The 27,108-nt window shown below is 52.2% G+C and overlaps 8 protein-coding genes across 8 annotated transcripts; 5 read left to right on the top strand and 3 right to left on the bottom strand.

Moving 5' to 3' along the window:
* Window positions 1-6,856: 6,856 nt before the first annotated feature.
* On the bottom strand, window positions 6,857-8,593 carry BJY04DRAFT_204868 (general substrate transporter; the record flags this gene model as incomplete). Its single annotated transcript, XM_073713541.1, has 4 exons — window positions 6,857-7,078; window positions 7,139-7,647; window positions 7,694-8,348; window positions 8,399-8,593. The coding sequence occupies 4 exons, from the start codon at window positions 8,591-8,593 to the stop codon at window positions 6,857-6,859; spliced, it is 1,581 nt and encodes a 526-aa protein (XP_073576527.1).
* A 504-nt stretch (window positions 8,594-9,097) lies between these two features.
* On the top strand, window positions 9,098-10,960 carry BJY04DRAFT_228488 (cytochrome P450; the record flags this gene model as incomplete). Its single annotated transcript, XM_073718852.1, has 5 exons — window positions 9,098-9,271; window positions 9,320-9,896; window positions 9,946-10,403; window positions 10,452-10,738; window positions 10,789-10,960. 5 exons carry the CDS (start codon window positions 9,098-9,100, stop codon window positions 10,958-10,960), a joined length of 1,668 nt encoding a protein of 555 aa, XP_073576526.1.
* Window positions 10,961-11,402: 442 nt separating this feature from the next.
* Window positions 11,403-14,979, top strand: BJY04DRAFT_204866 (Rh-like protein/ammonium transporter; the record flags this gene model as incomplete). Its single annotated transcript, XM_073713540.1, has 7 exons — window positions 11,403-11,436; window positions 11,506-12,391; window positions 12,438-12,747; window positions 12,793-13,076; window positions 13,492-13,942; window positions 13,990-14,825; window positions 14,871-14,979. 7 exons carry the CDS (start codon window positions 11,403-11,405, stop codon window positions 14,977-14,979), a joined length of 2,910 nt encoding a protein of 969 aa, XP_073576525.1.
* Window positions 14,980-15,019: 40 nt separating this feature from the next.
* On the bottom strand, window positions 15,020-16,056 carry BJY04DRAFT_76648 (formyltetrahydrofolate deformylase). Its single transcript, XM_073721032.1, has one exon. The coding sequence runs from the start codon at window positions 15,923-15,925 to the stop codon at window positions 15,059-15,061; it is 867 nt and encodes a 288-aa protein (XP_073576524.1). The 5' UTR covers window positions 15,926-16,056; the 3' UTR covers window positions 15,020-15,058.
* Window positions 16,057-16,689: 633 nt separating this feature from the next.
* Window positions 16,690-18,706, top strand: cbhB (putative 1,4-beta-D-glucan-cellobiohydrolyase). Its single transcript, XM_073709704.1, has one exon. The coding sequence runs from the start codon at window positions 16,861-16,863 to the stop codon at window positions 18,463-18,465; it is 1,605 nt and encodes a 534-aa protein (XP_073576523.1). The 5' UTR covers window positions 16,690-16,860; the 3' UTR covers window positions 18,466-18,706.
* Window positions 18,707-19,821: 1,115 nt separating this feature from the next.
* egl2 (putative endoglucanase) lies at window positions 19,822-21,373 on the top strand (the record flags this gene model as incomplete). Its single annotated transcript, XM_073714894.1, has 5 exons — window positions 19,822-19,894; window positions 20,062-20,422; window positions 20,514-20,611; window positions 20,662-21,194; window positions 21,257-21,373. 5 exons carry the CDS (start codon window positions 19,822-19,824, stop codon window positions 21,371-21,373), a joined length of 1,182 nt encoding a protein of 393 aa, XP_073576522.1.
* A 669-nt stretch (window positions 21,374-22,042) lies between these two features.
* On the bottom strand, window positions 22,043-22,930 carry BJY04DRAFT_178199 (putative integral membrane protein). The gene is made up of 3 exons (XM_073709703.1): window positions 22,711-22,930; window positions 22,567-22,665; window positions 22,043-22,522 (listed from the first exon to the last, which is right to left on the bottom strand). Exons 1-3 carry the CDS (start codon window positions 22,861-22,863, stop codon window positions 22,097-22,099), a joined length of 678 nt encoding a protein of 225 aa, XP_073576521.1. The 5' UTR covers window positions 22,864-22,930; the 3' UTR covers window positions 22,043-22,096.
* A 2,476-nt stretch (window positions 22,931-25,406) lies between these two features.
* Window positions 25,407-26,823, top strand: BJY04DRAFT_213461 (alpha/beta hydrolase; the record flags this gene model as incomplete). The annotated part of the gene is made up of 7 exons (XM_073714893.1): window positions 25,407-25,455; window positions 25,504-25,633; window positions 25,681-25,826; window positions 25,889-25,999; window positions 26,061-26,155; window positions 26,207-26,590; window positions 26,653-26,823. The coding sequence occupies 7 exons, from the start codon at window positions 25,407-25,409 to the stop codon at window positions 26,821-26,823; spliced, it is 1,086 nt and encodes a 361-aa protein (XP_073576520.1).
* Between the last annotated feature and the right edge of the window lie 285 nt (window positions 26,824-27,108).

Raw genomic sequence — 27,108 nt, 5'->3', positions numbered from 1 at the left:
GCTTCTATGTTTACTTGGTAGACTTCAGACTCGTTGGGAACCCAGGCACCTCACTGTTTAGTTGATATGACCTTTACATCTACTATCTCGACTACAAGCCTCTTTTTCTATACTCGCGCTGAATAACGCCAGGTTGAGTTTGTTTTCCTTCTTTGTTTCTCGCTTTTTCGTCTCTTTTTGACTTCCCCATTACAAGCTCTCACCCCGTTCTCGTCTCTTAGGGATGTCGCTTGGGATGAGTCTCCCCCTCTACACCTGCAAGCTGTGTATCTTTTAGCATTAAGAATCCCCCTTAACCAGCACAGCCGAGCTAGTTTCTTGCACAGATGTGCAAAATCCCAGAATGCACTTCATAATAGCCCGCAAAATTCTTTGATCTTGCCTAATCTTATCACCGAGTCCACTATCAGAATCACGTAGTACAACTCCGTACCCGAACCCGGTACTATCCATTATACGCAGACTTCTGGTTCTTAATATTCCCGTCTTATGAAACCTAACAACATATGCTGTAGAATATTAAGGAACTTGGCTCTAGGGAAACCACCTTAAACAATAATATTTTTCACACCTTTTGCTATCTGCCTAATCAGAACAAAAAAAAGATTTGACCTCCTTAGCTCAAGACCTCGCAAGATTCTAAGTCCAAGCCCTTGCTAACAAAGTCTGTCTCAAGCCCGAGTCGAGCGAAACGGGAGGCATGGCTACCCAGTCACGGCGTTCCTCAATTTCTCTACTCTATCAGCCATGAAGGAGCTTGTGAGACATCTTCAGAAGGTGTTTCTGCCTTTCTTATTGCGAGCGGCTATACATAAAAGGTAGAGTCTTTCGAGCGATACGGCAGAACTCATCGCGGACACGGCACTGCTAAGTTGGTAGGTACTTTATCCCCATATTATGCTCTGTGGTGCAACAGGCGATGTCTTGTAAATCTGGCCTCTTCTTCAAGTGTTTCAGAAATTATGTCCGCCATTTTCTTCCGATGGATGGTGAGATCGACTTCAGCTTGTGTGCGGGTTGCTCGCTCCTTGAAAAGGTTAGCACATAGGTTTAGTATAAACCGTGGCTTGCGAGAAGTAGAAGATTCTGAAACTTACATGACCGCATGATTCTTAAGCTTCCAGGGCTCCGCAGAAGAGCACTTATTGCACCTGGCCCGGGAGAGAGTGGCGAGGTAAACTAACTGGCTAATTTGAGCAAATGACAGCTAACAAAGCCAGCTTCGCAGAAGGGTAGAGACAGTTACTAGTCCATATATATAGGTGAAATTAAAGATAGTCAATTGAGCTAAAGTTCCTAGTGGAGGATTACTATTTACATAGAGATCTTGAGATAATGTGAGTAAACGAAGTAGCAGCTGTCGTCCTTCAACAGCAGGACCTACGCGGTACGCAGTTCAAAAGGACAGGACTCCATCTTCCGGAGCATAGCTCTCCAATTGTCGGCTACCGCACCCTTTCACGGCCTTCCAATGAGTCTGTAGGGAAGTCAGGCAATGTGAGCACTGTAGTCTAGGCTGACGGGACGCTTCGTTGCAGCCCAGGGCTCTCACGGCGCCGGTATCTATCTTTAAGTACGAACACAATAAAATAGTCGACCTTTGTTGGGTAGAATATGAGCCTGGGGTCCCTGGAATTGTCGTATCAGTGGTGGCATCCTCCCAATTTACACATAGCGGATGTCAGCTTGCGCCTTAGTTGAGCAAGCCCACGTTGCTCCAGTAATCGGACCTGTCATTACATCCACGGTCAGTATACAGACGACCTCAGAGGTTAAAGACCGTACTAACCGGTCGGTCGCCAATCTCGATCACACGACAAGAGTCTTTGGCATCGTAATCGCACATAACGCACAGATCCGCTCTCTGCATTATCTCTCGCTTTGATTTGATAGAGAACCGGCCAGATTCCGATGCGGCCCTTGATGGCTCCCTTCAGACGCTTTTGGCTGGACTTTCGACTTTTAACGCACTCAGAGTCTGCCCGTGATGTCCTTCTTGAGCCGACAGACGAGGCCAGGATGTCTTTCATGGTGGAGTCATATTCATCCATCCAGTGTTTTCAACCTGACGGGTCAGGTATCATGGCACTTTCTTTGAATGCCTCAAACCGGCAACAAGGTTTGGCTGGCATCCAATGTGCTGCGTTGCTTCGATACATCTCCCGTATACCAAGTTCAGCGGGCTTAGTAGTATCGACCACTGCAACAGCCTTAGTGATCATTGACCGGGCAAGCTTCATCTTCTCTTTGTGTAGGCTTCGAGCTCCTGTGTCAACAAGCATTGTAGCCTTGCGTAGCCTGTATAAAACTGATTTTAGAAAGAGGAAGAGGAGGAAGAATTATGGGAGCATATCACATACTGAAGAGTCAACGTGACGGAATCAATCAAATATCGTCTCATTGGCTCACAGGATGCTGAGCTAGCTAAGATACATGAGAATTAGAATCAATTGACGTTGGCCAAAACCAGAAAAATATCAAACCGTGGCTACTTCCTCAACACCCACCGGAGACTTGTTCGCTGGTCGGGACTGGCCGAACAGCTAATCCATGCGCTTCGGATAACAATGATGAAGGAGGAGGTCTTTCTCGGACAATATTAAAATTAGGAAGCTAGGATAGGATAATTCTCTTCCAGCGGTGCAGTATAGAGTTCTTCCTTATCGTTCGATGCAAGGCAACGATGCCCGCCTGTGGCTCGTTAACCTCAGCCTGTAGTTGCTGAATCCTCGTTTCTGCGGCCTTCATGTCGTCCCTGGCCCTTAGGAGAACTGATGCCCTCTTCGAAGTTTCCTTGAACAGAGGTTGTGGGGTTCCTGGGTTGGCTAATGTCCAGTAAGAAGTCCCCTTGATTGCCGGGATCCTGAGTCCTTCCGGTTGCGAGCTCGTCGGCAGCTTTTCTTCTAGCAACACCGCCAGCTTCGTCGACAGTAACGGGCTCGGTGACAGCAACGGGCCTCGTTGATAATCTCGGTTCCACTGGTACCGGCACTGCACCCGATCTGGCTACTATAACGGTACCAAATCTCCAGTTAATGCTGGTATGCTCTTGTATCGTAACCTAGAGATTTGATTGAAGTAGCATGCATGATATCATCGTTGATGATCGCGGACACCAGAGCATCACAGACCTTCTGTGTTGGTGCTAGTATAAGAACCTTCTGCTTATATGTGTCATTGAGAGGTCGTGGATGGACTATTGATGGACTGTTGATGCAAGGACCTCATGGAAAGAGTCGTGAGGCATTTCCTGACCCCAAATTCGACAGCCAAAGGTGATGACGCCAGAAATTGTGTAGCTTCAGGTGACGGAGTTGTTGGTAATGCTCGGTATCCAAAGATAATTGTCTACTAAGAGTTCCCAGCCAATCTTTTCCTTTGCTTCGTGGCAAAACGATTCGTGATCCCAGTCGACCGAGCACACACGTGCCACGTTACGTTCCCAGAGAGCTCGTCCAGGAGACACCATCATTAGCTAGCTGAAACCCCTTCAAGGCAGCAAAAAAGACTCTGGGTCTTTGTTTTCGCAATGATCATCACCTGCCGAGTGTCATTGGGGATGTGGCGATGCCCACAATGGAGACGGATATCTAAGCCACTGTCACCGAATCCAATGCCCCGAAGGGTCAGGGACAACGAAAAGCCCTAACTACATCCCGAAGAGAAACAAGAGCGGTAACAAACAAAACACACAATCCATCTTCTACTTCGAAGGGGTTGAAGGAGAAACAGGGCCATTGCCGTCCATCAATTCGACTTTTCTTGCCGTTGTGCGCGATCATATCTGAACGTCCTGCCATGCCATTATCTGCACCCTGATTTGGTAGTTGTTACTGTTCCAATTTCTGTAGTCTTCTGCTGAGCCAGATTTGACAGGGCTCTTCAGTCTTGGCTATGCGGAGGTATGCTCAGGTTTATCAACCAAGAAGGAACTGTATTTGATCCTAGGTGGGCCCTCTCGTGGAGGCAAAGGTGGGAACAAGCAGCCGGCCAAGAGAGTGTGCTTAATGGACTTCCAGAGGGCCAAGTATTGCAAAAGGCAGGCGTAGATTTGACGATGTGCTTGTATACCCCAGGCCGAGAAAACGTTGACTAGTGGATTAAATCCCGGCACTGTCTGGCACACGACTGGCACCTGCGTAACTAGCCGCTCACTCACCAGACAGTTTGGTCTTGTAGAATGACCATGGTTGAACCGAACGGCAAGCCAACCACCGCCGGCGTTGTGCCTTAGGTAATTAAGGGCCGTAGACTCGCACCCTCATGAAGCTCGTTCTCGAGTGGATAACAGCATGCCTTTTCGGGTCCTTGTCTCCGAAAGATTGCCGGAATGATGCATCCTAAGAGCCCCAGCCATGTTAACTCAACGCAGGGAAAGACGTCTGACATAGCACATTCACCCGTTGGGGTGTTTCCTGCTGTCGCTATCGCAAGAAAACCATGCATCTTTTCCAGGACGGTGGGTATAGTTTCCTCCCCCGCCGGAAGTAGCCGGCTCCAAAACGACCGTGTCTACTCCCTTCAACTTTCGATGCGGCATCTAGATGCGAATATTAGTATTCTTCGAACGAAGCTAAGTAACTAGGCACCTAGAACCTAGAGTCGAAAAGTTAGGTTAACCACAAATCTTGAGGAGCAAGACTGGAAATGCCGATGGCCTGACTCATACTCCATCTCGTTGCCACAATAGTCAAGGAATGTGCCACTGAATCCGGATAAGTAGCATATATCTGTACTCTGTTTAGCTCGGAGCAGCAATTAATCAATTCACGGAGTTCGTTGGTGAGTGGCTCCGTATTATCACGATCTTGGTTGAGCTCGTCAATATGCGGTGCCTCGAGGTTGGATGGCATAACCCCCTTGGAGGTGAGATGCCCAGGCTAGCCATCGCCGAGCCACCCAGTTTAGCACTCCTCTAGAGTGACAACCGTCATATTGACAAATTTAGCAGGTTGGATGGACTCAGAGTCAGTAGCTCATCAGCAAGCCAGAATCTGCGACATGTCAGTTTGGGGAACTCAAAGAATCAGCCCTGGAAGGGAACTTGCATCTTTCAAACATGAACCAGGAATTGCAGCTTCCTCGTTCCAACTGACTCTTCCTTGATGGTGGCATTGAAAAGGCTCGGAATGGTAATCTTCGTCCTCTTTGCTGGCATGGGCATGGGAGTCCTCGTTCCAATAGCGAGGAACTGATCGATGGGACACACCAAAAAAATTCTAGCAAGATGCTCCTCACATACGGCTTTGCAGACCTCAAATTCCGTGAGAGCTCTGTATCTGTATAGCAAAGCCTGGTCCTCTCGGGCCCGTGGAGACATTGGCCAAGGGAGGACTTCCCCGTCAATGACGTCCTTTACTGAGCCAAGCGTGAATCAGCGACGGCGACAGCGAAAGACAACGCGGCAGGCCCGAAGGCGCCCTGCAAGACATAAGATGGGTAAAACCATGCGGCTCAGGATGTTACGCTATCTCCGGCAAACGCAGATGAGCCGGATTGTATCTTTGCGTCCCGTGGCGACTTCGGCAATGACCAGAATGATCTCCGGTGGCAGGGTGCAGATTCTGCTTGTCTATTCAGGAAATCAGTAAGAATCTTCTTGAGTACGCAGTAGCGGGGGAAATCTTACCTGTACTACTGCACATCTCTGACGCACGACGAGAAACAAGCCGTTCGTCTTGAAGCAAAGAGGTAGTTGGATAAAGAATGTAAGCGAACGACTGGTTTTTTGAACTTGAATAGACTGGAAAAAGAGTGGACTGGGATTCCCTCTTTTCTCACAAGGGAAGTGGCCTGATTAACAGGGCCCGGAGAAGTACCTATAGGTGCCGCAACTGGAGGCCCGCAGCCGAGGCGAGGCCTCTCTTAGAGTTTTGTCAGTATGAGCGATCCTGTTCACCACTAGGGTATTGGGATGCGGCGCACAGCTTGCTCCGTAGTGAGCCCGACAGGCAGCTCGACCGGAATTACCTGACCTTGAACTCCTGGAACCACGTATCGGCCTTTCGGAGCAGACTGTGCGTTTCGAGGCAACGGTGCCTGCAACCTTAGGAACTGGCGGGGTCCAAGTGGTGGAGATGGAACCGGTGGTTGGCAGGATGATAAACAGCTGCCCAGGATTACGCTGTTGACGCAAGTTGACGGCTTGCTTAGCTACTAAAATACACTACCCCTGGGTCAGTCAACCTACAGCAAGGTATATCAAGGGCTGAAGCCAGCTTACCTGAACAAGATGATGTTCTTTGGTGGACAGCCCTTGCTTACCGGTGTCGGGTCCCCGGGAAGGACGTAGATAACGCAAGCCATGGATTTGTTCGAGCTAGAGCAACCAGACATCTGGAAAGGAAGATAGATACGGCCTGCCTCCAAGGGAGATGGAGTGGGTGGTTCCTGGATGGTGGGGAGAATAGGAAAGAGAGAGGAACGGGGAAAAGGAGGGGGTATTTATGTTCGTCCCCTGGGCGGGAGAAGGTCCTAGAATCATGGATGCAGGTGTGAATTGGGGGAGTAGTGAAAGAGGCTGTGAAGGGCTTGGTTAATCTAGAGGGGAAGGGGGAGTAAGGTGTAAAGGGCTTTGTTATTCCGTACTGGCATGAGTTTAGGTGGAGATGCAGTGGGCTATTTCTTTGCAAACAGCGCAATTGGGTATGCGCCCTGCTTGCGAATTACAGAGCCTGTGAGATTAGGGAGATACATCGGGATACAACATCTCCATGTTGGCTTAAAGGCATGCTGAGCGATGCGACCCAAACGTTCGTTAGATCCTAACCTTGGAAGCCATGGAATAGAGACCGGGCGAGACAGCCATCAGGCCCAGAGGGAGTAACTATATGCGTCATCCAGAGTCTCTACACAGTTACGCATCCTTGAGGTTCTTCGCCTCCGCATTCACAGCATCCATTCTGGCCACTTCTCCAATCACACACTGGTAACCCTTGAACTCGCGTGCAGGAACACCAGCGCCAAACATCTCGTCCAGCTCCTCCAGAGACCGCCCCTTCATTTCCGGAATGAAGTAGTAGAAGAAGACAAGGCATGCTAGGTTGGAGCCAGCCCAGATGTATCCATAACGGGCACCCTAGAAGTACACCTCCATCAGCAAACGAGGTTTCCCGTTAGAGGGAAAAAACTGCCTTACCCAGTTCAAATGCTCCGGATTGATGAAATACGGCGTACAAAAGTTCGTCAACCAAGCAAGTAAATACCCCAGTGAAGTCGCCGTCCCCACTGTCCACGCCCGCAACCTCGAACTCACCAGCTCCGTGGCAACAGGGTAACTCGCAGCCCCAACGCAGCCATTGTAGAAGAACTTGAAAAGTGAAGTGAAAGCCACAAGCACCTGACCCGTAGTGAATGCAGTCTGCGGGCTCACGGTCGCCGCAATGGCACTGGCAAGCTGACACAGCCCGCAGGAGATGGCGCCAATCATGAGGATCTGGCGGCGGCCGAACCACTCCCTGATTGCGTGGAGGCCAATTGTGGCGCCGAGGAACCCGAAGCAGGTGCTCATGATGGAGTATTCGAAGGCTTTTTCTATGCCGGAGACGGTGAAGAAGTATGTTTGGTAGCCGATGATGAACCACACGCCGGAAGCGGTTTGGCAGCCGATCATACAGTAGCAGAGGATCGTGCGGCGGAGATCAACTCCTGGTAAAGTTAGAGAGAGGTTGAATGGGAGGGAAGAGTGGCGTACCTCGGAACATATCCAACGCAGCAATACTTCCATTCTGGCGCTTTTCTTCCTCGACGCCTTTGAGCATTTCAGCCCATTCTATTTCCAGAAGCGATGGGCCGAGGCCTGCGCCTTCGGATGAGGAGGCACGAAGAGTCATGTAGCTTGACCCGCGGAGTTTCTCGAGTGCTTTTCTTGCACCCGTCTCGTCACCCCGGTGGAGAAGCCACCGAGGGCTCTCAGGGACGAAGAATAGGCCGATGAAAAGAAATGTAGGCACAATGTACAAGCAAGCGAGGGGGATCTGGTAGGAGGTACGGCCCATTATCTCCTTGGTCTCGTTGTCGACCACAGCGCCTAGGATACTCCCTATGTTCACCCAGTACGCGAACATGGCTACCATGACTCCGCGCAGATGTGCAGGGGCTGCCTCGGCCGTGTAGATGTTGGAGAACGTTACTAGGAACCCGTTTGCGAAACCTAGAAGCAGCCGACCGACATATAGTAGCGGTGGAGACGGAGCTCCGATCTGGATACCGCAGGCTATGGCGTTGACGATGCATGCAAGCCACAAGGCCTGTCGACGGCCGAGGAAGCTGGAGAAATAACCAGCGACGAGAGAGGAGACGAAGGAGCCGAGAGTCAAGAGAGATGTGATGAGCTGTTGGACAGTGCTCTATTGTCGAGTCAGTGCAAATGAGATTGTGAAAAGACACCGTATCTTACATCAATTGCATATCCTATGTCTGCCCCTGGGTCCTCATACCCGAACACTCTCAGAAAACCCGGCATGGCCTGCAGGGCTCCAACAGCAGCCAAGTCAAAGCCATACTGCAGATTTGCCATTGAGACTAGACAGCAAAGAAGAAGGCATTTTCGGTTCTGCCACACCGTTGTTGCTTGAATACCGCCGTCAGTCATCGTGAATGTTCGAGTTTGTGGGGACTGTGCTGCACCAGGAGCAGTCGCGGAGGGCTACTTGTACTCCAGCCCCCTACCTCCACATCCCTCTCCTTACGGCGTCGGCAGTATTCTACCCAGAGCAAATGCCGATGATCCTGCGGACATGCATAAAGCAAGCCAGTCGACTGGCTCCTGGATGATGCATGACTCAGTCTGGTTTCCACCTCCGCAGACTCATGATAAAGAACTGGGGCTGCCGCGGTGGGTTCTTTGTCTGGGCTTGAATGCAAGCCTATGAGAGTCGTCGCTGAGGGCAATCTCTTCCCTTTTGACTCCAGATCTTGCATCCTTCGTGTGGGGCTTACTCCAACCCTACCCCAACCCGTCCCCGGATGATGATCCCCCGTGGGGACGAGAGAGACTGAGATATGGAGTGGGGAAGCAAAGGGGTGATGTAAAAGCCTGCCATCGCACTACTCGCAGTTTTCGTGCCATATCTTCTCTTCAAGGTACAGTACAGCCATGCTGGTCGAACAACTTGAACAGCTCTTTGCTCTCGTTCAGGGTCAGCGGATCCTTACACACCCAGCATGGAACAAGATCGATTTTCCGACGGTGATTCCTGCTGTGGGCATTATTCTGGCTCTGGCCTTGTTCATGGACTATAGATACATGATCTATCTGCACTTTCAAATGGTAGTATTCCAAAATCTCATAAGGAAGAAGCCGCGCTAACTGAACCAGCCCCCCGGCCCCTTCCCGCTCCCTCTAATCGGAAACACGCATCTTCTCCCACCCGAAAAGCCATGGATCTATTTCGAACAACTCTCGAAAGAATACAGCTCACCCCTGATCACCTTTTGGACCGGACGCCGGCCCACGATCTGGATCTGCGATGCCTGGACAGCTTCGGAAATCCTCGACAAGCGCGCCGCAATATACGCATCCCGACCACGCATGGTAGTCTTCAGCGAGCTAGGTGCAGGCCAAAGCAACATGGTGAACATGTACTACGGCGACCGGTGGCGGCTGCATAGAAAGATCACACATATGGGAGTTGGGTTGCAGCAAGTGCGCAACTACCGAGGGTTTCAGAACGATGAGAGCAGGCTTGTGGCGCTGGATTTGCTGCGTGAGCCTGAGGCGTACGTGCAGCATTATGAACGGTATGCTACTAGCGTTGTGTCGATTATTGGGTTTGGTCGTCGCGTTGCGAGCTATACAGATCCGATTATCACCGAGGTCATTGCGGTCATGCAGAGGGCTGCGGAGTTGAATGTTCCTGGGAAGAGCTTCCCGATGTTGATTGAGTCATTCCCTTGTTAGTTTTCCATTTCTCTTACCTTCTGCCTCGCCTCTAACGTCCGCAGTCCTAGCAAAGTTCCCCAACTGGATGGCCCCATGGAAACACGGGTTAGGTGGCGGCAAAGGGCGTGGACGGCCATTCTTCTACGCCCTGGCTCAAGAAGCTGCCAGTAACCCGGATGCATCGCAATGCTACGCGAGGAAGATCTTCGAAGAAGCGCCGAAGCACAATCTGACGCGAGAAGAGATCTCTTCGCTCTCCGGTAACCTCTTCGGGGCTGGAAGTGACACCTCTAGCTCCACGCTTGTGACGTTTACGCTTGCGTGCTGTGCATTCCCAGAGACATTACAACGAGCATGGGAGGAGCTCGACCGCGTTGTTGGCCCACATCGCAGTCCTACTTTCGAAGACGAGTCTGAGTTAGTATACGTGAAGGCTTTTGTCAAAGAGGTACTGAGATGGCGCTCCGTGGCTATCATTGGAGGTCAACCGCATGCGCCTATCAAAGATGATCGATACAATGTACGCTACCTCTTCTGGACTTTTGTTTACACTCACTAACAAGACCAGGGCTGGCTCATCCCTAAGCAAACCTGGGTGCAAGGAAATGTCTGGGCAATCCACCACCACGAGCGCGAATTCCCAGACCCTGACCGCTTCAACCCTAATCGATACCTCAAAGGAAGCCCTGATGCACGTCCATTTCCCAACGAGAAGGGGTACATGACATTTGGATGGGGGCGAAGAGTATGCAGTGGACAGGGTCTCGCCGAGCAGGGGACGTTTATAACCATTGCTCGGTTGCTTTGGGGGTTTAGGATTGAAAAGACGGAGGAGGTGGATATTTTTGATTATTCGTGAGTCTCCCAACCATTACATGACTAGAATTGCTGCTGATTAGTACTAGAAATGGCCTCAACATGAGGCCGAATCCATTCAAGTGCCGGATTACGCCGCGCAGTGAGGAGATTCGTGCGACTATTGAGCGTGAAGGCTTGCAGGCGTTGCAGGATCTGGCGCAGTATGAGGGAGAGACTAAGTATCGGATGAGTACTTTTTATGCTTCGGATAAATTATAGAGATCCTTCCGGAGATGCTGCATGGTTGAATCATTATGTCCTTAGGCAAGAGTATAGAGCACTCAGATATATAGTTGACAAGACTCACTTTATTCGAGCGACGCAACGTGAAGAACCCATAGCACTCAAGGCTGATGTACCAAGGGCTTCAGTAAGCTCTCTAAGTTTATCCCAGGGCTAACATGACAGTGTCCAAGAGTTCCACAAGGCTACTTCTTTTGGCAAGCTAGGGGGTATGCGTAGGTGCCCCCACTTAGGGTTAGTCATAAGATCATGTGACAGCTCGGCTCCGCCAGATTTCCGTCGGCCGCGGGCAACTGACAGCACTTTCTCTCTTCCAATCACGCCTTCCACCCTCACTGCACTCAGAATTGTGTTCTTCGTCCCTGGAACTAGGCCTACAGGGCCGCCCCATACATCTGAAGGGCGGATGAACTGATCCATGACTGGCAGACATGCCCCTCGCTCAAAGAATGGTATCGCAAGCTCCGACTTCTCCGCGGGAAACTCCCACGCAAATGCTAACTCGTCTCTTCGCTTCCCAGGCTGCAGCACGTGTCGTCGTCGAAAGGTGAAATGCGGAGAAGAGCGTCCAGTATGCAGACGATGCTCCGCTCTGGGTCTTCCTTGCCAGTGGGGAGTCGTTGTGAGACGGGGTAGGGCGACTGCTCCTGTTCCTATCCAGCCGGCTCGATCTGTCACGCCTACTGCTCTCGGTCCCCCGATTTTCGGTCTGGATACTACCTCGTTGGTCTCGCAGTGTGCGCAGGTGCTGTCTCCAGTCTCTCCGGAGCTTCTCTTCCCGCAATTATGGGATGCCACGCCGGGGTTCACTGTCCAAGCACCCCTCTACCCGCCCTTGCCGGGGACTGAAATCGCATGCGCCAATTCCATGACGCTGTCGGAGCAGGATCAGAAATACTTTCAGTACTTTCCGTCGTCGTCGGTGGTGTTTTACTATATCAAATCGTGGCCATGGAGCAGTTTCAGTTATCTATACCGCGGGCCTGCTGCCTCAAGTAAGGTCATTATGCGCATGATACTGGCGCTGTCTGCGAGTGACATGCACCGGAATGGTCTTGTCGTGCGGTCTCCTGGTCGGCCGACTGCGGGTGATCACGCTCGTTATCATTATGGACTTGCAGTGAAGGAGTTTCGCCAGCTGCTCGAGACGCGGCAAGGCCCGATTGAGCAGGCGGAGTTGGAGACAATCTTTGCGACTATGTTCTTGATGATCACGTATGAGTGGCAGTTTGGGCAATCCGTTCAAGATCTTGAACTGCACATGCGCGGCGTCCGTTCACTGCTAGAGACGCACCCCACGCTTTTTGAAATCAAGGATGTTGACGAGGTGCTGATGGCCATGGATTCTCAGGAGGAATCGGTGCCCAGGGTGTCATTTATCCCGGAGCAGCTGCTTCTTTGGATCTTGTACGTTAATTCATTCTCTCTATGCGTTTGTCACTAACAGCTGCAGATACATCGATACAAGCTGTCGACCGATGGGCACGAAAGAGTCGCTCTACGAATACGTGCTTCAGTCGGGTAATCCTGCGCTACATCCAGATCGGCTCTACCGCTGCGCTCGGCTCTGGGGCCGGTGCTTCTGGGGCAGGCAGTACCCAGATCAGGAAGTGTCGGACGATATTGAAAACTATCGTGCGTTAGAGCTGCTTCATTCGAGCATGACACTTCGCTACAAAACTTGGCAAGCCCTCAGCGATGATCCTGCACAGACCAGACTCCAAGCGGAAGCACTTTTGATAGAGATAATGGGGATTCGTGAGGTATTTGATCTTTACGAACTGACTGAATAATCCTAACATCAGCAGCAATTCTCGGACTTATTCTTGACTGCAAAGTTTGCTGGGCCGGCCTCAACGCGCCGCACACTCGTCACGATCAACTTCGCTGTCGGTACTTTCTACGCCCAGGCGCTTTTTCATCGCCGTCTTCTGTACCCTCCTGGCCCGCCGTCGACGTTCCATCGCGTAGCTCTCAGCAACATAATCGAGATCGCGCATAAGCAATATGTGTCAGATCCGCGACTCATCCGGCGATTGCATTGGCCCTTGCTTATGGCGGCCATCGAAACAGAGGACCTCTCACAGCGCGAGTGGTTACAGGCACGCTTGCTAGAGTTGCGCGGCTTCCATTCAGAGTACCTATGGGCAAGTGAAATTGCAGACGAGATACTCTCTCTCCAAGACGCAAGCCAGGGTAGGTTTGCGGACGTAGCAGCATTGCTGCGCCAGCGCGTAGGCATTTGATCGCATCGGTTGTTCTGGATTGTACATTCCCTGAATGACAACACTTGGGTCTCAGATCCTCGGCTAAGCACTAGTCTGGTTACTAGCGACGACCTGCAGCGCGGGTTATCAGCAAGATCATCTCAACTGATAGCACCTCCTGCTCTCACTGGCTGATGCCTGCGATAAACACGGGCTTGCACCTCTGCTGCGATAAGAGCTCTCACGAACATTGCCCGACATGATATAATCGCGGTTCTCTCCATCTGCAGGGGCATTCAGACAAACATACCTTCGGAGTCTTACTACTCTACACCACGTCGAGATGTCAATTCAAACCGCCTGGGAGGCTTGCGACAAGACAGACACTCTCTTCATCCTCGTCTGTTCTGTCTTCTGCTGGCTCATCATACCTGCGGTCGGCCTTGCTTACTCTGGCTATTCCACCCGCTTCAACAGCCTTGCGTCCTTCTACCCCGGCCTCCTCGCTGTCGCCGTGTGCACAATCCAATGGTGGATGATCGGTTACTCCCTGGCATACAGCGAAGGCAATGCCTTTATCGGCGGACTAGACAAGGCGTTCCATGTTGGCGTCCTCGCGGAGCCTGTTGGCACTATCCCCGAGATTCTCTTCTCAGAATTTCAGCTCATCTTCTGTGCTACCGTCTGCGCTATCGCTATTGGCGGTGCTTGCGAACGCGGTCGTCTTCTCCCATTGATCCCATTCATCTTCGTCAGTGCCCAGCTCTTTATCGCCGAACCCATCTAACAAGTTTCTAGCTATGGAGCACATTCATCTACGCACCCCTAGCCCACATGGTCTGGTCGGACAACGGCTTCCTCGCACAACTCGGCGCGCTCGATTTCGCCGGCGGCACCCCGGTCCACATCTGCAGTGGCGCCACAGCAACAGCAATGAGCATCTACCTCTCCTACCCCCTCTTCCGATCCCGTCGCTCGACCAAGCGAACCCCGCAACACCTCCGACTGCACAAACCCCACAACACCTTCTGCCAGCTTCTCGCCCTCATCATCATCTGGAACGCGTGGCTCGCCTTCGACGCCGGTACAACCCTCGCACTCAACTTCAAGAGCGTCATGGCCGCGTGCGTGACCAACCTCTGCGCCTCCTCGGGCGCCCTCACCTGGGCTGGAATAACCTACTACGAAACCGGCAAATTCAGCCTCGACAGCACCTTCCTCGGCGCCATCGCAGGCCTCGTCCTCATTACACCCAGCGCAGGGTTCATCGATTTGAAGACTTCTGTTGCGTTTGGCGTTGTCGGCGCTATAGCTGGTCGACAGGCTCTACGCATTAAATTCACTAAAGGTGCGGCGTTGCGGCGGTGGGTTGACAATGGGGATACCTTTGCGACGCATTGTCTTGGTGGATTCTTTGCCACGCTTGCGACGGGTCTATTTGCGCAGCGCGAGGTCGCTGCGTATGATGGGGTGACGATCATCGATGGAGGATGTTTCTTTGATGGCAATTGGCGGCAACTAGGGGTGCAGTTGGTGGAGGCGCTGATTGGATTTATCTGGAGTTTCGGCGGGAGCTACGTTATCTATGCTCTGATTGATTGTGTTCCTGGGCTGGAGGTTCTGGCTACTGATGAGTGAGTCTACCCCCTGTTTTGTCGGTATGAAGGCTAACTGTTTAGGGACATTATTGCAGGCATGGACGCATCGCAGATGGGCGAATCCCTACACGAAGCACAATGGGCCGGCGAAGAAGACTACCACCCTTTCCACAGCGAAATCCAGCTCTAAGCCATCCATTCTATGCTTTTGTGTTGTATGTACAAACAGATCCAACATAGCATGACACGAAATTCAAAGATGAAGGTACCTAGTTGAAAACCACAGTCTTATGCCCATTCAGCAGCACCCTGCGCTCCGCAAAGTACTTGACCGCCGCAGCAAGCACATTGCTCTCGACATTACTTCCCGCATGCGTCAACTCCTTCGGACTCAACCCATGGTTCACCCGCACAACATTCTGCTCGATGATCGGCCCCTCGTCCAAATCGCTCGTCACGAAATGCGCGGTCGCACCGACTAGCTTCACGCCGCGGTCATACGCCTGGTGGTAGGGCTTCGCGCCCTTGAACGACGGCAAAAAGCTATGGTGGATGTTGATGATCTTGCCAGACATGGCGTCGCACAGCGTCGGCGACAGCACCTGCATGTACCGCGCCAGCACGACAAGCTCGACATCATGCTCCTTGATCAGCTCCAGGATCCTGCTTTCCTGCTCCTGTTTTGTGGCTGCCGTCACGGGGAGGTGCACGAAGGGGACCTTGTATGTTGACGCGAGGGTCTCAAAGTCCGGGTGGTTGGAGACGATGAGCGGGATCTCGACGGCGAGTTGGCCGGTGGATTGCCGGAAAAGGAGGTCATTGAGGCAGTGGCCGATCTTGGAGACCATGATCAGCACGCGCGGCTTGTGGTCGTCCGGGAGCAGCTGGAAGGACATGGAGTGGGCTGTGGCGATTGGGGTGAATGCTTCGCGGAGGGACTCGAGGGAGGGAGCGGTGCTGGGGGCGGTGCCGGTTGTGTCTGCGCCGAAGTGCATGCGCATGAAGAAGCGGTGCGAGGTTGGGTCGCCGTATTGCGAGGAGTCGATGATGTTGAGGTTGTGTTGGACGAGGAAGCCGGTGACGGCGGACACGATGCCCGGCCGGTCGGGGCAGGAGAGGGTGAGGATGAAGCTCATGTTGAAGGAGTTGGCTTGTTGGGGTTGAATGGGGTTTCGTTGTGCAATGGCAATGGCAGAGAATGAGGGGTGGGTGCTGGTTGAGTCACTGTAAAATCACGGGAATCGTTACTGCTTCGGGAGCGTGCCGGAGGGTCACGTGCACGCCGCTTGCAGATGCTGAGTCATGTGTATGTATGATTGATAAGGGACTTGGCACTGATAAGGGTATGTAGTATAGAGCTGGTTAGGGTACAGGGCTCGAAGATAGGGCTTGCTAGTCATGAGCCTCTTCATCTCCATCATCCATCATCCATCATCATCCATCGCCATCCTGGCCATCCACGTGAAATCTGCAATCAGCCCAGACGGAGGAGTCGCCGGCAGTTACGAGCCTTCATTTCTCCTGCAGAAAGCAATCTGGGATAATGCCCTTGTCATTTTTTCCCTCCGCAGTCGGATGGTTCCCCGCATCACAAGCCATCTTCTCATTCGCAGACATGGCTCGCGTATTGTTGCCTGACCGTCAACGCCCGAGTTTATACTACGCGCGACATACGTTATATTACCCTTAATCTAACCTGCATTAGCCTATTCCCCGGATTATGCTCGCCCTCCGCTTTCTTCACGGTCTCCCCATGTCTGCATATTGCCTGCAGACGACTTTCTCGGGACTTCCCACGGACTACCTATTTCGTCAAGGCAGCCATCCGGTCAGCTTCGCTTCAAGCTCGCTTCTACTTTGGATGAGAGATGAGAGATTGCACGACCGTGATGGCAGTCCGTATGGCTTCATCCAGTTACGGTATACGGACCGGAGAGCCGTGTGAGGATCTCCAGATTGAGATGAGGCGAGGAATGGAGGCAGCAGGGCAGGTATAAAAGCCTCAAGATCACGCCTCCAAGATGAGAGAGCAGCACAACAACAATTCAATTCGTTCAACTCAATCATCGCAATGGCTTCGTCATTTCAGATGTACAAAGCTCTTCTCTTCCTCTCCTCTCTGCTCTCTGCTGTGCAGGCGCAGAAGGTCGGCACCCAGCAGACTGAAGTTCACCCCAGGCTCACCTGGCAGCGGTACGACGACAATGGCGTCCCTACCACTGTCAACGGTGAAATCGTCATCGACTCGAACTGGCGTTGGCTGCACACTGTTGACGGGTGGACCAACTGCTACACCGGCAACGAGTGGGACGAGTCCATCTGTACCAACAACGAAGTCTGCGCTGAGCGCTGCGCCCTCGACGGTGCCAACTACCAGCAGACCTATGGTATCACCACCTCCGGCAGCACTCTCCGTCTGAACTATGTCACCACGTCGGCGCAGAAGAACGTCGGTTCCCGTGTCTATCTCATGGAAGACGAAGACACCTATGAGATGTTCCACCTGCTGAACCACGAGTTCACCTTCGACGTCGACGTCTCCGAGCTCCCCTGCGGTCTCAACGGTGCCGTGTACTTTGTTAACATGGACGCCGACGGTGGGTTGTCCAAGTACCCCAGCAACGAGGCCGGTGCCAAGTACGGAACCGGCTACTGCGACTCCCAATGCCCGCGCGACCTGAAGTTCATCAACGGTTTGGCCAACGTCGAAGGCTGGGAATCCTCCGACACCAACCCCAACGGCGGCATTGGCGGCCACGGCTCCTGCTGTGCTGAGATGGACATCTGGGAGGCGAACAGCATCTCCACCGCATTCACCCCGCATCCCTGCGACGACCCTCAACAGTACCGCTGTGTTGGCGACGACTGCGGTGGCACCTACAGCCCCGACCGCTACGCAGGTACCTGCGATCCTGACGGCTGCGACTTCAACCCCTTCCGCCAGGGCGACAAGACCTTTTACGGTCCCGGCCTAACAGTCGACACCAACCGCCCCTTGACCCTCGTGACCCAGTTCCTCACCGACGACGGCACCGACACAGGCACTCTATCTGAAATCAAGCGCTTCTACGTGCAGGACGGCGAAGTCATCCCCAACTCCGAGTCCACCTTCCCCGCCAACCCCGGCAACTCCATCACCACCGAATTCTGCGAAGCCCAGAAGGAGCTCTTCGGCGACGTCGACGTCTTCTCCCTCCACGGCGGTCTCGCAGGTCAAGGCGCAGGCCTCGAACTCGGCAACGTCCTCGTTCTCTCCCTCTGGGACGACAACTACGCAAACATGCACTGGCTCAACTCCAACTACCCCGAGGACGAAGACCCAAACAAGCCCGGTATCGCCCGTGGAACCTGTGGCCCGGAAACCGGCGACCCAGACCAGACCCAGGCGCAGTACCCCAACGCGCACGTTATCTTCTCCAACATCAAGTTCGGTCCTATTGGCTCGACCTTTGGTGAGGGAAGCGAGCCGAACCCGACTTCGACCTCGACTACTTCGCGCACTACGACTACTACCCGCACTACCACGACTACGTCCTCTGGACCTGGCCCGACTAACCCGCCTGGCCAGGCTCAGCGCTGGGAGCAGTGCGGTGGCAGCGGTTGGGGTGGCCCGACTGCGTGCGTGAGCCCGTGGACTTGCACTGTTGTGAACCAGTGGTACTCCCAGTGCTTGTAGATGTTGCAGATCACATGTGACGGAATGACGGCCTTGACGGGTTTGGCTAAGATGGTGTGCAGTTGTTAGTGACAGCTTGGAGGGTGTGAGTGGTGGACGGGAGATTGTATACAGAACAGAGTTGATAGTCGTGAATGAATTGACCTTGTCTCTCCTTACTCAGGTTCTGTCAGCTTTGTACGCAGTTGGCTTTTTGGTAGACTCCAAGGCTGAAGAATCCCTGTACCTGATGCCGAGGTTATCCCGCGCCTCTCTCGACTTAACCTTCATTCTTAACCTTTGCCACATGCACGAAATCCTACCAAACCGATTCAGAAATTTCTTCGTTTCAGGTCCTCCAATAATGCAGAAATCCAAACTGCACCGCCATCATCCACTCCCAAGACCCAAAAGACTAGGGCTAGACTAGACTAATGCAAGCCGAATTCCACGAATCGGCCGTGCAGAACCCTCCTTTCAAACTACGCCGATCCGGCTAGTCCCGGATCAACAATGTCGCTTACAGTGCTAGTGGACCTCTCAAGTAGGCTAATTTAGTGTATTGCTCCTGCACTAGAGCCTGCAGGTGTGTGCAGAAACAGGGTAGTCAGGCCCCGGTAGGGTCAGGTGGTTCCATCCCATCTAGTCCCCCCGGCTTGAGTTGCGTTGAGTCCGTCCGGGGTGGCCGTCCGGGGTCCGACCTAATCCGGGAATTCACTATTCATTCCAGCCAGGCGTGAGCGGATTTGCGGCTTATACGCATCTTTTGTCCTCTTGGCTTTCGTCCCCTGTCCTCTGCAGGCCTAATCTCGTGTGCGCCTGCGCCTGTTTGTGCATGTGCATGTGCCTGTCTACCCTACCCTACCCTACCCTACCCCGCAACCCTGACGCCAAAGACCGTTGCGAATGCAGACTCCGTCCTCTTCTCCGCACTCCGCGCGCCCTCCGTGGGGTTCCGTACTTTTTTGGGATGGGGGTGGCGGGCTTAGCTTGGTGGTCTGTTGTGGGGTGTTGTATAGTGTGAAGAGTGTTGAAGAGTGGAGTGATGGGGTTGTATGTAATGAGATGAGATGGAATGAGCTGAAATGAGCAGTCTCTTGAGCCTTGGAGAATTGGGTTAACCGTAAGGAATACCCACAGAGGAATTGAGACGGGATTCGGGGTGCGGACCGGGGACTCCGTTACTTGGGATCACTCCTTTCTAATGTAACGAGTGAGTGATTCTTGATAGAGGTAGAAGGGCGGCGTATATAAGAGAGCGATATGAGTGACCGTAGGTAGAGTGAGTGGTCCTTTGAGTACAGCAAGGAGCCTCGTATTGATTCTTGATTCTTGATTCTTCAGAGGAGCCTAGTGTGGACATTGCCATCAGCCATCATGCTTCTTACCTCGTATCTCACGGGCATTCTGGCCCTGGGTATACCCTCCTATGTGGCGTCGTCGTTCGTCTGTATGTTCTGTTTTTCCTCTCCCATTTCCTGTCCTTGCTTAGCCCTAACCCTACCCCTACCTCCCTGTTTCCAATTATACCCTACCACACCCCCCTTACTCTCACTACCTTACCCTCTTCCTAACTTCATTCCAACCCCATTCAACAATGATAAACTAACAAAACAGGGTTCGGCACCAACGAAGCCGGCGCCGAATTCGGGCAGGGCGCCTACCCCGGCGAACTGGGCCGGCACTACATCTGGCCGGACCTCAACGCCATCGCCACGCTGCACAACGAGGGGATGAATATCTTCCGCGTGGCGTTCTCCATGGAGAGGCTGGTGCCGACGGCGATTACGGGGCCGGTCGATGGGGTTTATTTTGGGGATTTGATTAGGGTTAGTCATCTACTACACTACCTTCTCTTCGTGTTGGATATGGATATGGGGTGGTGGGAAGAGCGAGCTAATAGGATACTGCAGACAGTAAATGGGATCACAGCCCTAGGCGCATACGCGGTTCTCGATCCGCATAATTACGGACGGTAGTATGTGTACACTCTCCCCATTTCACCCATATACCCCCTCTCTCTACATGCATGGAAAAGACAACATATACTAACAAACTCCTCACTCTAGCTACGGCAACATCATAACCTCCACCACCGACTTCGCCGCCTTCTGGACCATCCTCGCTACCGAGTTCGCCGATAATGAGCTCGTGATCTTCGATACCAGTACGTCCCCCCTCCCCAGACTAGCACCCATCTACTAAAGAGATAACCAGACAACGAATACCACACCATGCCACAAGACCTCGTCCTGCAGCTAAACCAAGCCGCCATAAACGCCATCCGCGCCATAACCCCCACGCAATACATCTTCGTCGAAGGCAACTCCTGGACCGGCGCCTGGACATTCCCAGAGATAAACGACAACATGAAACTCCTCACCGACCCTAGTGATCCCACAAACTCGAAGATCATCTACGAGATGCACCAGTACCTTGATTCTGACGGGTCCGGCACAACGCCGAACTGCGTCTCGTCTACTATCGGGAAAGAAAGAGTCGAGGCTGCGACGACCTGGCTAAGGGAGAATGGGAAACGGGGGATACTGGGTGAGTTTGCCGGTGGGAATAATGATGTTTGTAAGGAGGCTGTGAGGGGGATGTTGGAGTTTCTGGAGGGGAATAGTGATGTGTGGCTGGGTGGCATTTGGTGGGCGGCTGGGCCGTGGTGGGGGGATTATATCTTCTCTTTGGAGCCGTATAGTGGGGTTGCGTGGAGGGAGTATTTGGGGATTTTGAGGGAGTTTTTTGTTGGTGAGGATGGGGGGAGTACGACTACGACGAGTGGTACGAGTACTACTACGGCTACTAGGACAACGTTGACGACAACGACTACTACGACGACGACGAGTGCGACGGCGACGAGTACAGGGGCGAAGAGGTGGGAGCAGTGTGGCGGGATTGGGTGGAATGGGCCGACAGTTTGTGAGAGTCCGTGGGCTTGTACAGTGGTGAATCAGTGGTATTCGCAGTGTTTGTAGAGAGGGAGACCGAGGAAGAGAAATCATTATGATTATGACCTTGTGGTCAAGGCTGCAGGTATACAGACAGCAGATATAGGCAGTTGCGCAAACAATGCTAAACACGTTCGTCCGGGCGAATAGAGTCAGCATCTGAAGGCTGTGATGCTTCGTTGGTAGGGTACGTTCCCAATCTCAAGTTGTGATCAGATGTGGCCCTTCCTCTCGATTCCCAATTCAACATCTCCAGGCTTTGGTTTGGTTCAGCACGCGGCTGCTGCATCTCCACCTCGGCCACTGTTCCTCCCCATTTATTGTGTATCTTGCTCTGAAGACTACTCCCAAAGCTTGTCAGATTATAAGACAGGTCGTGGATTCCGTGGTGGCGGAGGGGCTGTCGTGCTCGCTCCGAAGACGGTGTATTGCCATCATCGCGCGACCGGGAGGAGCAGGTGCGGAGAAGAGGCTTAAGAGTTGCGAGACATGCCGCGGTGATACCTAAACTAGGCTCGACGACCGACCAGATGGCAAGGTTGACGTCGTCTGTGAAAGTTAGAACAGCGCTGTTCTGTGGACTGGGGTGCAGACTTGGGTATGGAAACGGGAACAAACTGGACATGTTGAGGCCCCCATATTGGCCTGTATACGCGAGACGAACAAACAACGCAATCGACGCACTTTCTAGTTAGCCATTAAACATCATACCAAGGGGAGACATACACCCAGCCCAGGCTCAGGATGACCGCGATTTGGATCTTCTTGGATGTTGATATCTGGAGCTTGCGGACGATCAAAACGGGCAGAAATGCCAACACGAGGTCACTGGTGCCGGCAATTGAAACGTACACGTAGGTTAGGCTCCGGTACGTTTCCGGGGGAAAACACGTTCCGTCGGTCATGGCCCCAGAGTAGTATCGTGTCCAGAAGTAGTTGATCGGCCGACATTGCACCAGCTGAACAACAGTACTCTTGATACCCAACAAGACAGAGAGAATAGCGATGCCATAGATAACCCGCTGATAAACCAACCGAGCGCTCACCCGCAACAGGAAGATACAGATCGATACTTTGCAGGCGTCTGCAGCGTATGCTTGGGCCAGTATACCGATCCACCAGTACTGGACCCGTCAGTTGATACTCACGATGTCATCAGCATACATACCAACATCAGCCGTTCCATACTCCGCGGCGTCACTATGCCCCCATCAAGACCTGCGATACTTCCCCCGATCATGCAAACCGAAAGCACGATATGAAAACACTGCGCTCGTCAGTATGACATATGTCGTAAAACAAACTGTCGCACCATTGCAAGAACCATCACTCCATCATCCCAACCAAATGCCTTGACCAGCCGTAAACGGACGTAACAGCGTAGGATCACGGCGACTAGCGGCACCGCAAGGAGGATCCCTCCAGCGATCCTCATACTCCTGAGACTGTCCTCAACGTTTGACATTATGTTGAGCACTGGTCATTGTACAAGGTAGGATTGTCACAAAGCGCTCTGACCGTTTTCAGAGCTGAATAATATTATCGAGAGCGTTCGAAGACTTGACTTTCGCAGCGGATGTCAGTCACACTCGTCTTGCCGGAACTGCGTGGCTACAGTTGCCACAGTAGAGCAGTACCATAACCTTGCATGTGTATATAGATTGTTGCACTGCAAGTTACAAAGCTGATGGAGAACCCCAGATGCTGGAGAATTAAGAGAGGGGGCAAACCCAACAGAAGCAGCAATGAGACCAGGGGTAGTGTCACTCCTCAGGTGCCAAGTGCTTGATATATCACCAAACTACTAGTCATTAGCTTGTTAAAGCGTTGACAGGATGACACTTCGGAGCCACTAATGCACGGTTGCTGGGACGTATCGTTCATGGCGCAGGAGCATGCAGAAGATCGATCTCCAGGACAATTGGCAGCCATCGCAACAGCCCGACTCCACCCTCAACGGCTCGCCGTCTGTCGGGCGCGTTCTTGAAGAACTCTCGATGAGAGAAGCATGTGCTCGTGGCCAATGATTACAGTCGATATCTGCCTCCATGAATCACCAGACCTGGGTGAAGGTTGAAGCAGCTGGGGTTGGCGCCACTCCTGTCATTTGTTACCCGCAAAGGGATAGGTCACTTCTGGACACACGGTCTGAACAAAGAACCGATTCATCGTGTCTCGGGTCTAGACGCTGCGACATGTCTGCAAGTTCTGGATCCTGCAATATTCGTGATGTCATGAGCGAATGAGATTCAAGCAAAAAGACGGGATTTGCTACCGATGGTAGGGGAAGTGAACTGAAGTGAACTGACATTTCCTCGCCCGAGGTACCCTCCATGATTGGCGAATACCTCGGGTGGCAATTCAAGGAACAAAGGAAAAAGTGGCCCAAGCGGCATACCAGATTTCAGGGGCGGAGGTGTAGGCCGATGTTGTGACAAAGTACGGGTCCGGGTTGAGAACCAGAATCCAGCATTTCTGCAGCAATTGTCACTATTCCACGCTGGGCAATCACAAGACAATTATGAAGCCTAGAGGCCTAGGTAGAGACTTGCACGATTGTCGCAAATGGATAGAGCAGAACGAGCGGCGCCGTAATTGACAAGTCGATCTATTGCAGATTGCAGTCGACATGTGTTCGAGACCCATCGTTTCCAAATCAAAGACCGAAAGCGACCTAGCACGTCTGTGACATTGCCATCACATTAATAGCTTGGATCGAGGCGTTGAACGGCGGCGAATGGTCTTTCAGCGCGGACCATCTTGCGCGGTTCTCCATGTTCGCGTCGCCGAGCAGTCAAGCTGCGATTGAGCTTTTCGAAATTTGGTGCGGAGGACGTTTCTGGTAGATTGGCGGCGCCTTGCAACACAGTGGTCATTGGGAGGGTTCTTTTAGGATTCTCTTCCAGAAATTTATGTAACATACCTGGTTGATGGATTTTGGATTCCGCGAGGTGATGCTGTGCTCGGTTTGCATTGAAGGAGAGATGATCAATGACAGAGTGTGTTGATGAGAGCAGGAGGGAGGCATCTTGCTTCATCACGTGGTCCCTCTACCAGCATCTTCCACTTTCACTGTCGTCCTACTTAGCTGTCTCCTGAGCGACCTCAATGAGGTCAAAAGCACTCTAACATGCCAGCCATGTTGCGTGTAATCGGGAGTGACCAAGATTGTCATCTATGCCTTACTCGCCCCATCAGAAAGCGCCGCTATCGGCTTGTTTTGAATACAGGTACGGTCGCTTGATCTCAGAACATCCAAGGACTGACAGTTCTCAACGGTAGAAGCTGTGTGACACAGACTTCAAACACTGCATCACCGCGGCACCTATCGGGACGGGAAAACGGCAACCTGCATTCAACGTTGCAACAAGGATACAACGTCGACCTGATGGCAAGCCTTGACACGATGATTCCCAGGTCGATGCTGGCACTCATTATTATGGTGAGGCTTGATGCTATACCGATTGGGGTCCTTTCATGGCGTGAAACAACCTTCGAATGTCAATTACCCGCCGGTCTGGCAATCAGTATCAGGACAGCGCCCGGCCATGACAGTAACAACACCGTTGGGCGGATACAAACTGTCAGTACGTCCAGATGATATCAACGGGACGCGTATTGTCATACTTCGGAACATTTCAACGACGAGTGGGGCGTCAATGTTTAGTGTAGCGTGGAGATATCTGGAGCCAAAGGTAGGGGCAGTTCAGGGACTCCATGCTGAGAATCTAGCTTGCTGCGACTTGCTAGAGTGCTGTTCTGTCGTCATTGATCGTTTGACCTGTTTCGACAACTCCAGCTTACTAGAATACTGGGTCGCCGGCAGACCCTTTCAAATTGACCGAGTTCTATACGACATAACAGAGCATGGAAGCTCTTCCGGTGGTACCGCCCATTGGCTGCATTACACCCGGTGGCAGCTTTCCGGAAGTCTATATATCGTCATGCACAATGTTCATAGCTTTCTTCACCGTCAAGAGCTCTTTTTCATGTTCTCAGCTTGACAAAATGGCGCAACCCCCAACTTACAAGACTGCTTTCAACTTTCTTGCGTTTCGTGAGTCGTACCAGCCAGCCTTCAAGATAAGACTACTAACTTTGCAAGTGTGTGATTGTGGTCTGGGAGCAATATCTGGACTTGTCGTTCGACCCAAGCAATGGACTTACCGAAGGCATCTCAAGTATCTTGTCGTGCGCTCGTTTCGCAGACGGGGGCTTTACGCCCTCATGAACAAGTAAGCAACTATTGTTCCTTTCTGCTATCGTCTAACGCCTGTTGCAGGCGGAATCGTGTCAGTACAATGGAGGTGTACACCGAGTACATGAAGAGGCATAGTCTTGGGGCTGAAGTCATAGAGTTGGATGCTGGTGCGCGTGGTGGATGGATTGGTCCTTCAAATTCGAAGAGGGTGCTCCTCTATCTACACGGTAAACTAGCTCACTGTTGATCTGAGTCTTCGAGATCCATACTCACTAAAACTTTCTCTCAGGCGGGGCTTATATCAGTGGCTGCCACCCTTCGCATATTGAGATATTAGGAGATCTTGTCACTGCTGCGCGCCAGAAAGGAGAAGGTTTTGCAGTGCTTGTTCTCCAATATGGTAAGCAATCCATAGTAACAGTGCACTTCAGGAGATATACCCGTACTAAATCCTGCATTAGGAGTCGCGCCGCGTACAAAGTACCCAGAACAACTCATACAAGCGGCCATCGCTCTTAAGTATCTCCTTGACTCGAAGGATCTTGATCCAGAAGACGTATGCATCTCGTACTCATGTCCCTCTCGCGATATACTAATCATTCCATAGGTCATTCTCGGCGCAGACTCTGCAGGTGCAAACTTAGCGATCGCTCTGATGTCTCATATAGTTCACCCCCACCCAGCAGTACCTCATATTCAACTACCCCTTGGCAAGAAACTTGCAGGGACATTCTTTTTCTCTCCTTGGGTGAATTTCGGCAACGAAGCCCCATCCATGAAAAGCAATTTCGACAAAGATTTCATATCTGAAGCGTATTTACGAGCTTCATCATCGCTGTTCCTTGGTGGCGCGCCTGTTGACAACTACAACACACCTCTGAGAGCCACGTCAGCTTGGTGGCAGGATATACCCGTTCAAAGCATGTGTATTGTGGCTGGGGAGTACGAGATGCTTCGGGATGATATTGTTGCATGGACGAACACGGTCCAGGTATAATACCTCAATGAACGAGATTCCAATGTTACGGCGACACAACTGACCTGTTACTACAGATCCACAAACCGCACTTCGAACTCTATATTGAGCCTGGTGGAATTCATACGACGGCGGTGTTTGACAGAGCCTTGAAGCTTGGGATGGCATGCTCTGAAGAACGACTTCGTGAATGGGTCATTGAAAGGCTGAAGGCTATGAGCACCAACAAACATCCGTTTCTTCCCTAAGTTGCATACCATACCAGAATGAGATTTTGTATGTGAGATACTAAAACCCTTGCCACCAGTAGACCCCCACCCTTGTCACATTTCTAGACTGTCACACATACCCCCCCGAAACGCTTGATCCACGGCATTGTAGTGCGGGTACCTGCTAGTAGTCAGCAGGCTTACTCCAGATCAGATACAGAGCTAGATATATGGAGAGTTGCGAGTGACCCGGATTAAATTCGAACTCAGGAAGAAGTATTGCAGGTTTGGAGATGCGCCCGAACATGTGTAACTTGGGCAGCC

Source organism: Aspergillus karnatakaensis (assembly GCF_047715665.1).
Source record: "Aspergillus karnatakaensis strain CBS 102800 unplaced genomic scaffold BJY04scaffold_3, whole genome shotgun sequence".
In the NCBI taxonomy this organism is placed as follows: domain Eukaryota; kingdom Fungi; phylum Ascomycota; class Eurotiomycetes; order Eurotiales; family Aspergillaceae; genus Aspergillus; species Aspergillus karnatakaensis.
The sequence above is the reverse complement of the archived record's forward strand: the minus strand, read 5'-3'. Positions and strand labels throughout refer to the sequence as shown.

Bases quoted from the DNA above. Each gene is read 5' to 3' on its own strand.
- BJY04DRAFT_178199 (XM_073709703.1), bottom strand. From the start codon at position 22,863: ATGTCAAACGTTGAGGACAGTCTCAGGAGTATGAGGATCGCTGGAGGG. The intron at 22,666-22,710 runs GTGCGACAGTTT...TGACGAGCGCAG, and splicing joins GAGTGATGGTTCTTGCAATG to TGTTTTCATATCGTGCTTTC. The intron at 22,523-22,566 runs GTATGTATGCTG...TGACGGGTCCAG, and splicing joins GTATGGAACGGCTGATGTTG to TACTGGTGGATCGGTATACT.
- BJY04DRAFT_76648 (XM_073721032.1), bottom strand. From the start codon at position 15,925: ATGAGCTTCATCCTCACCCTCTCCTGCCCCGACCGGCCGGGCATCGTG.
- cbhB (XM_073709704.1), top strand. From the start codon at position 16,861: ATGGCTTCGTCATTTCAGATGTACAAAGCTCTTCTCTTCCTCTCCTCT.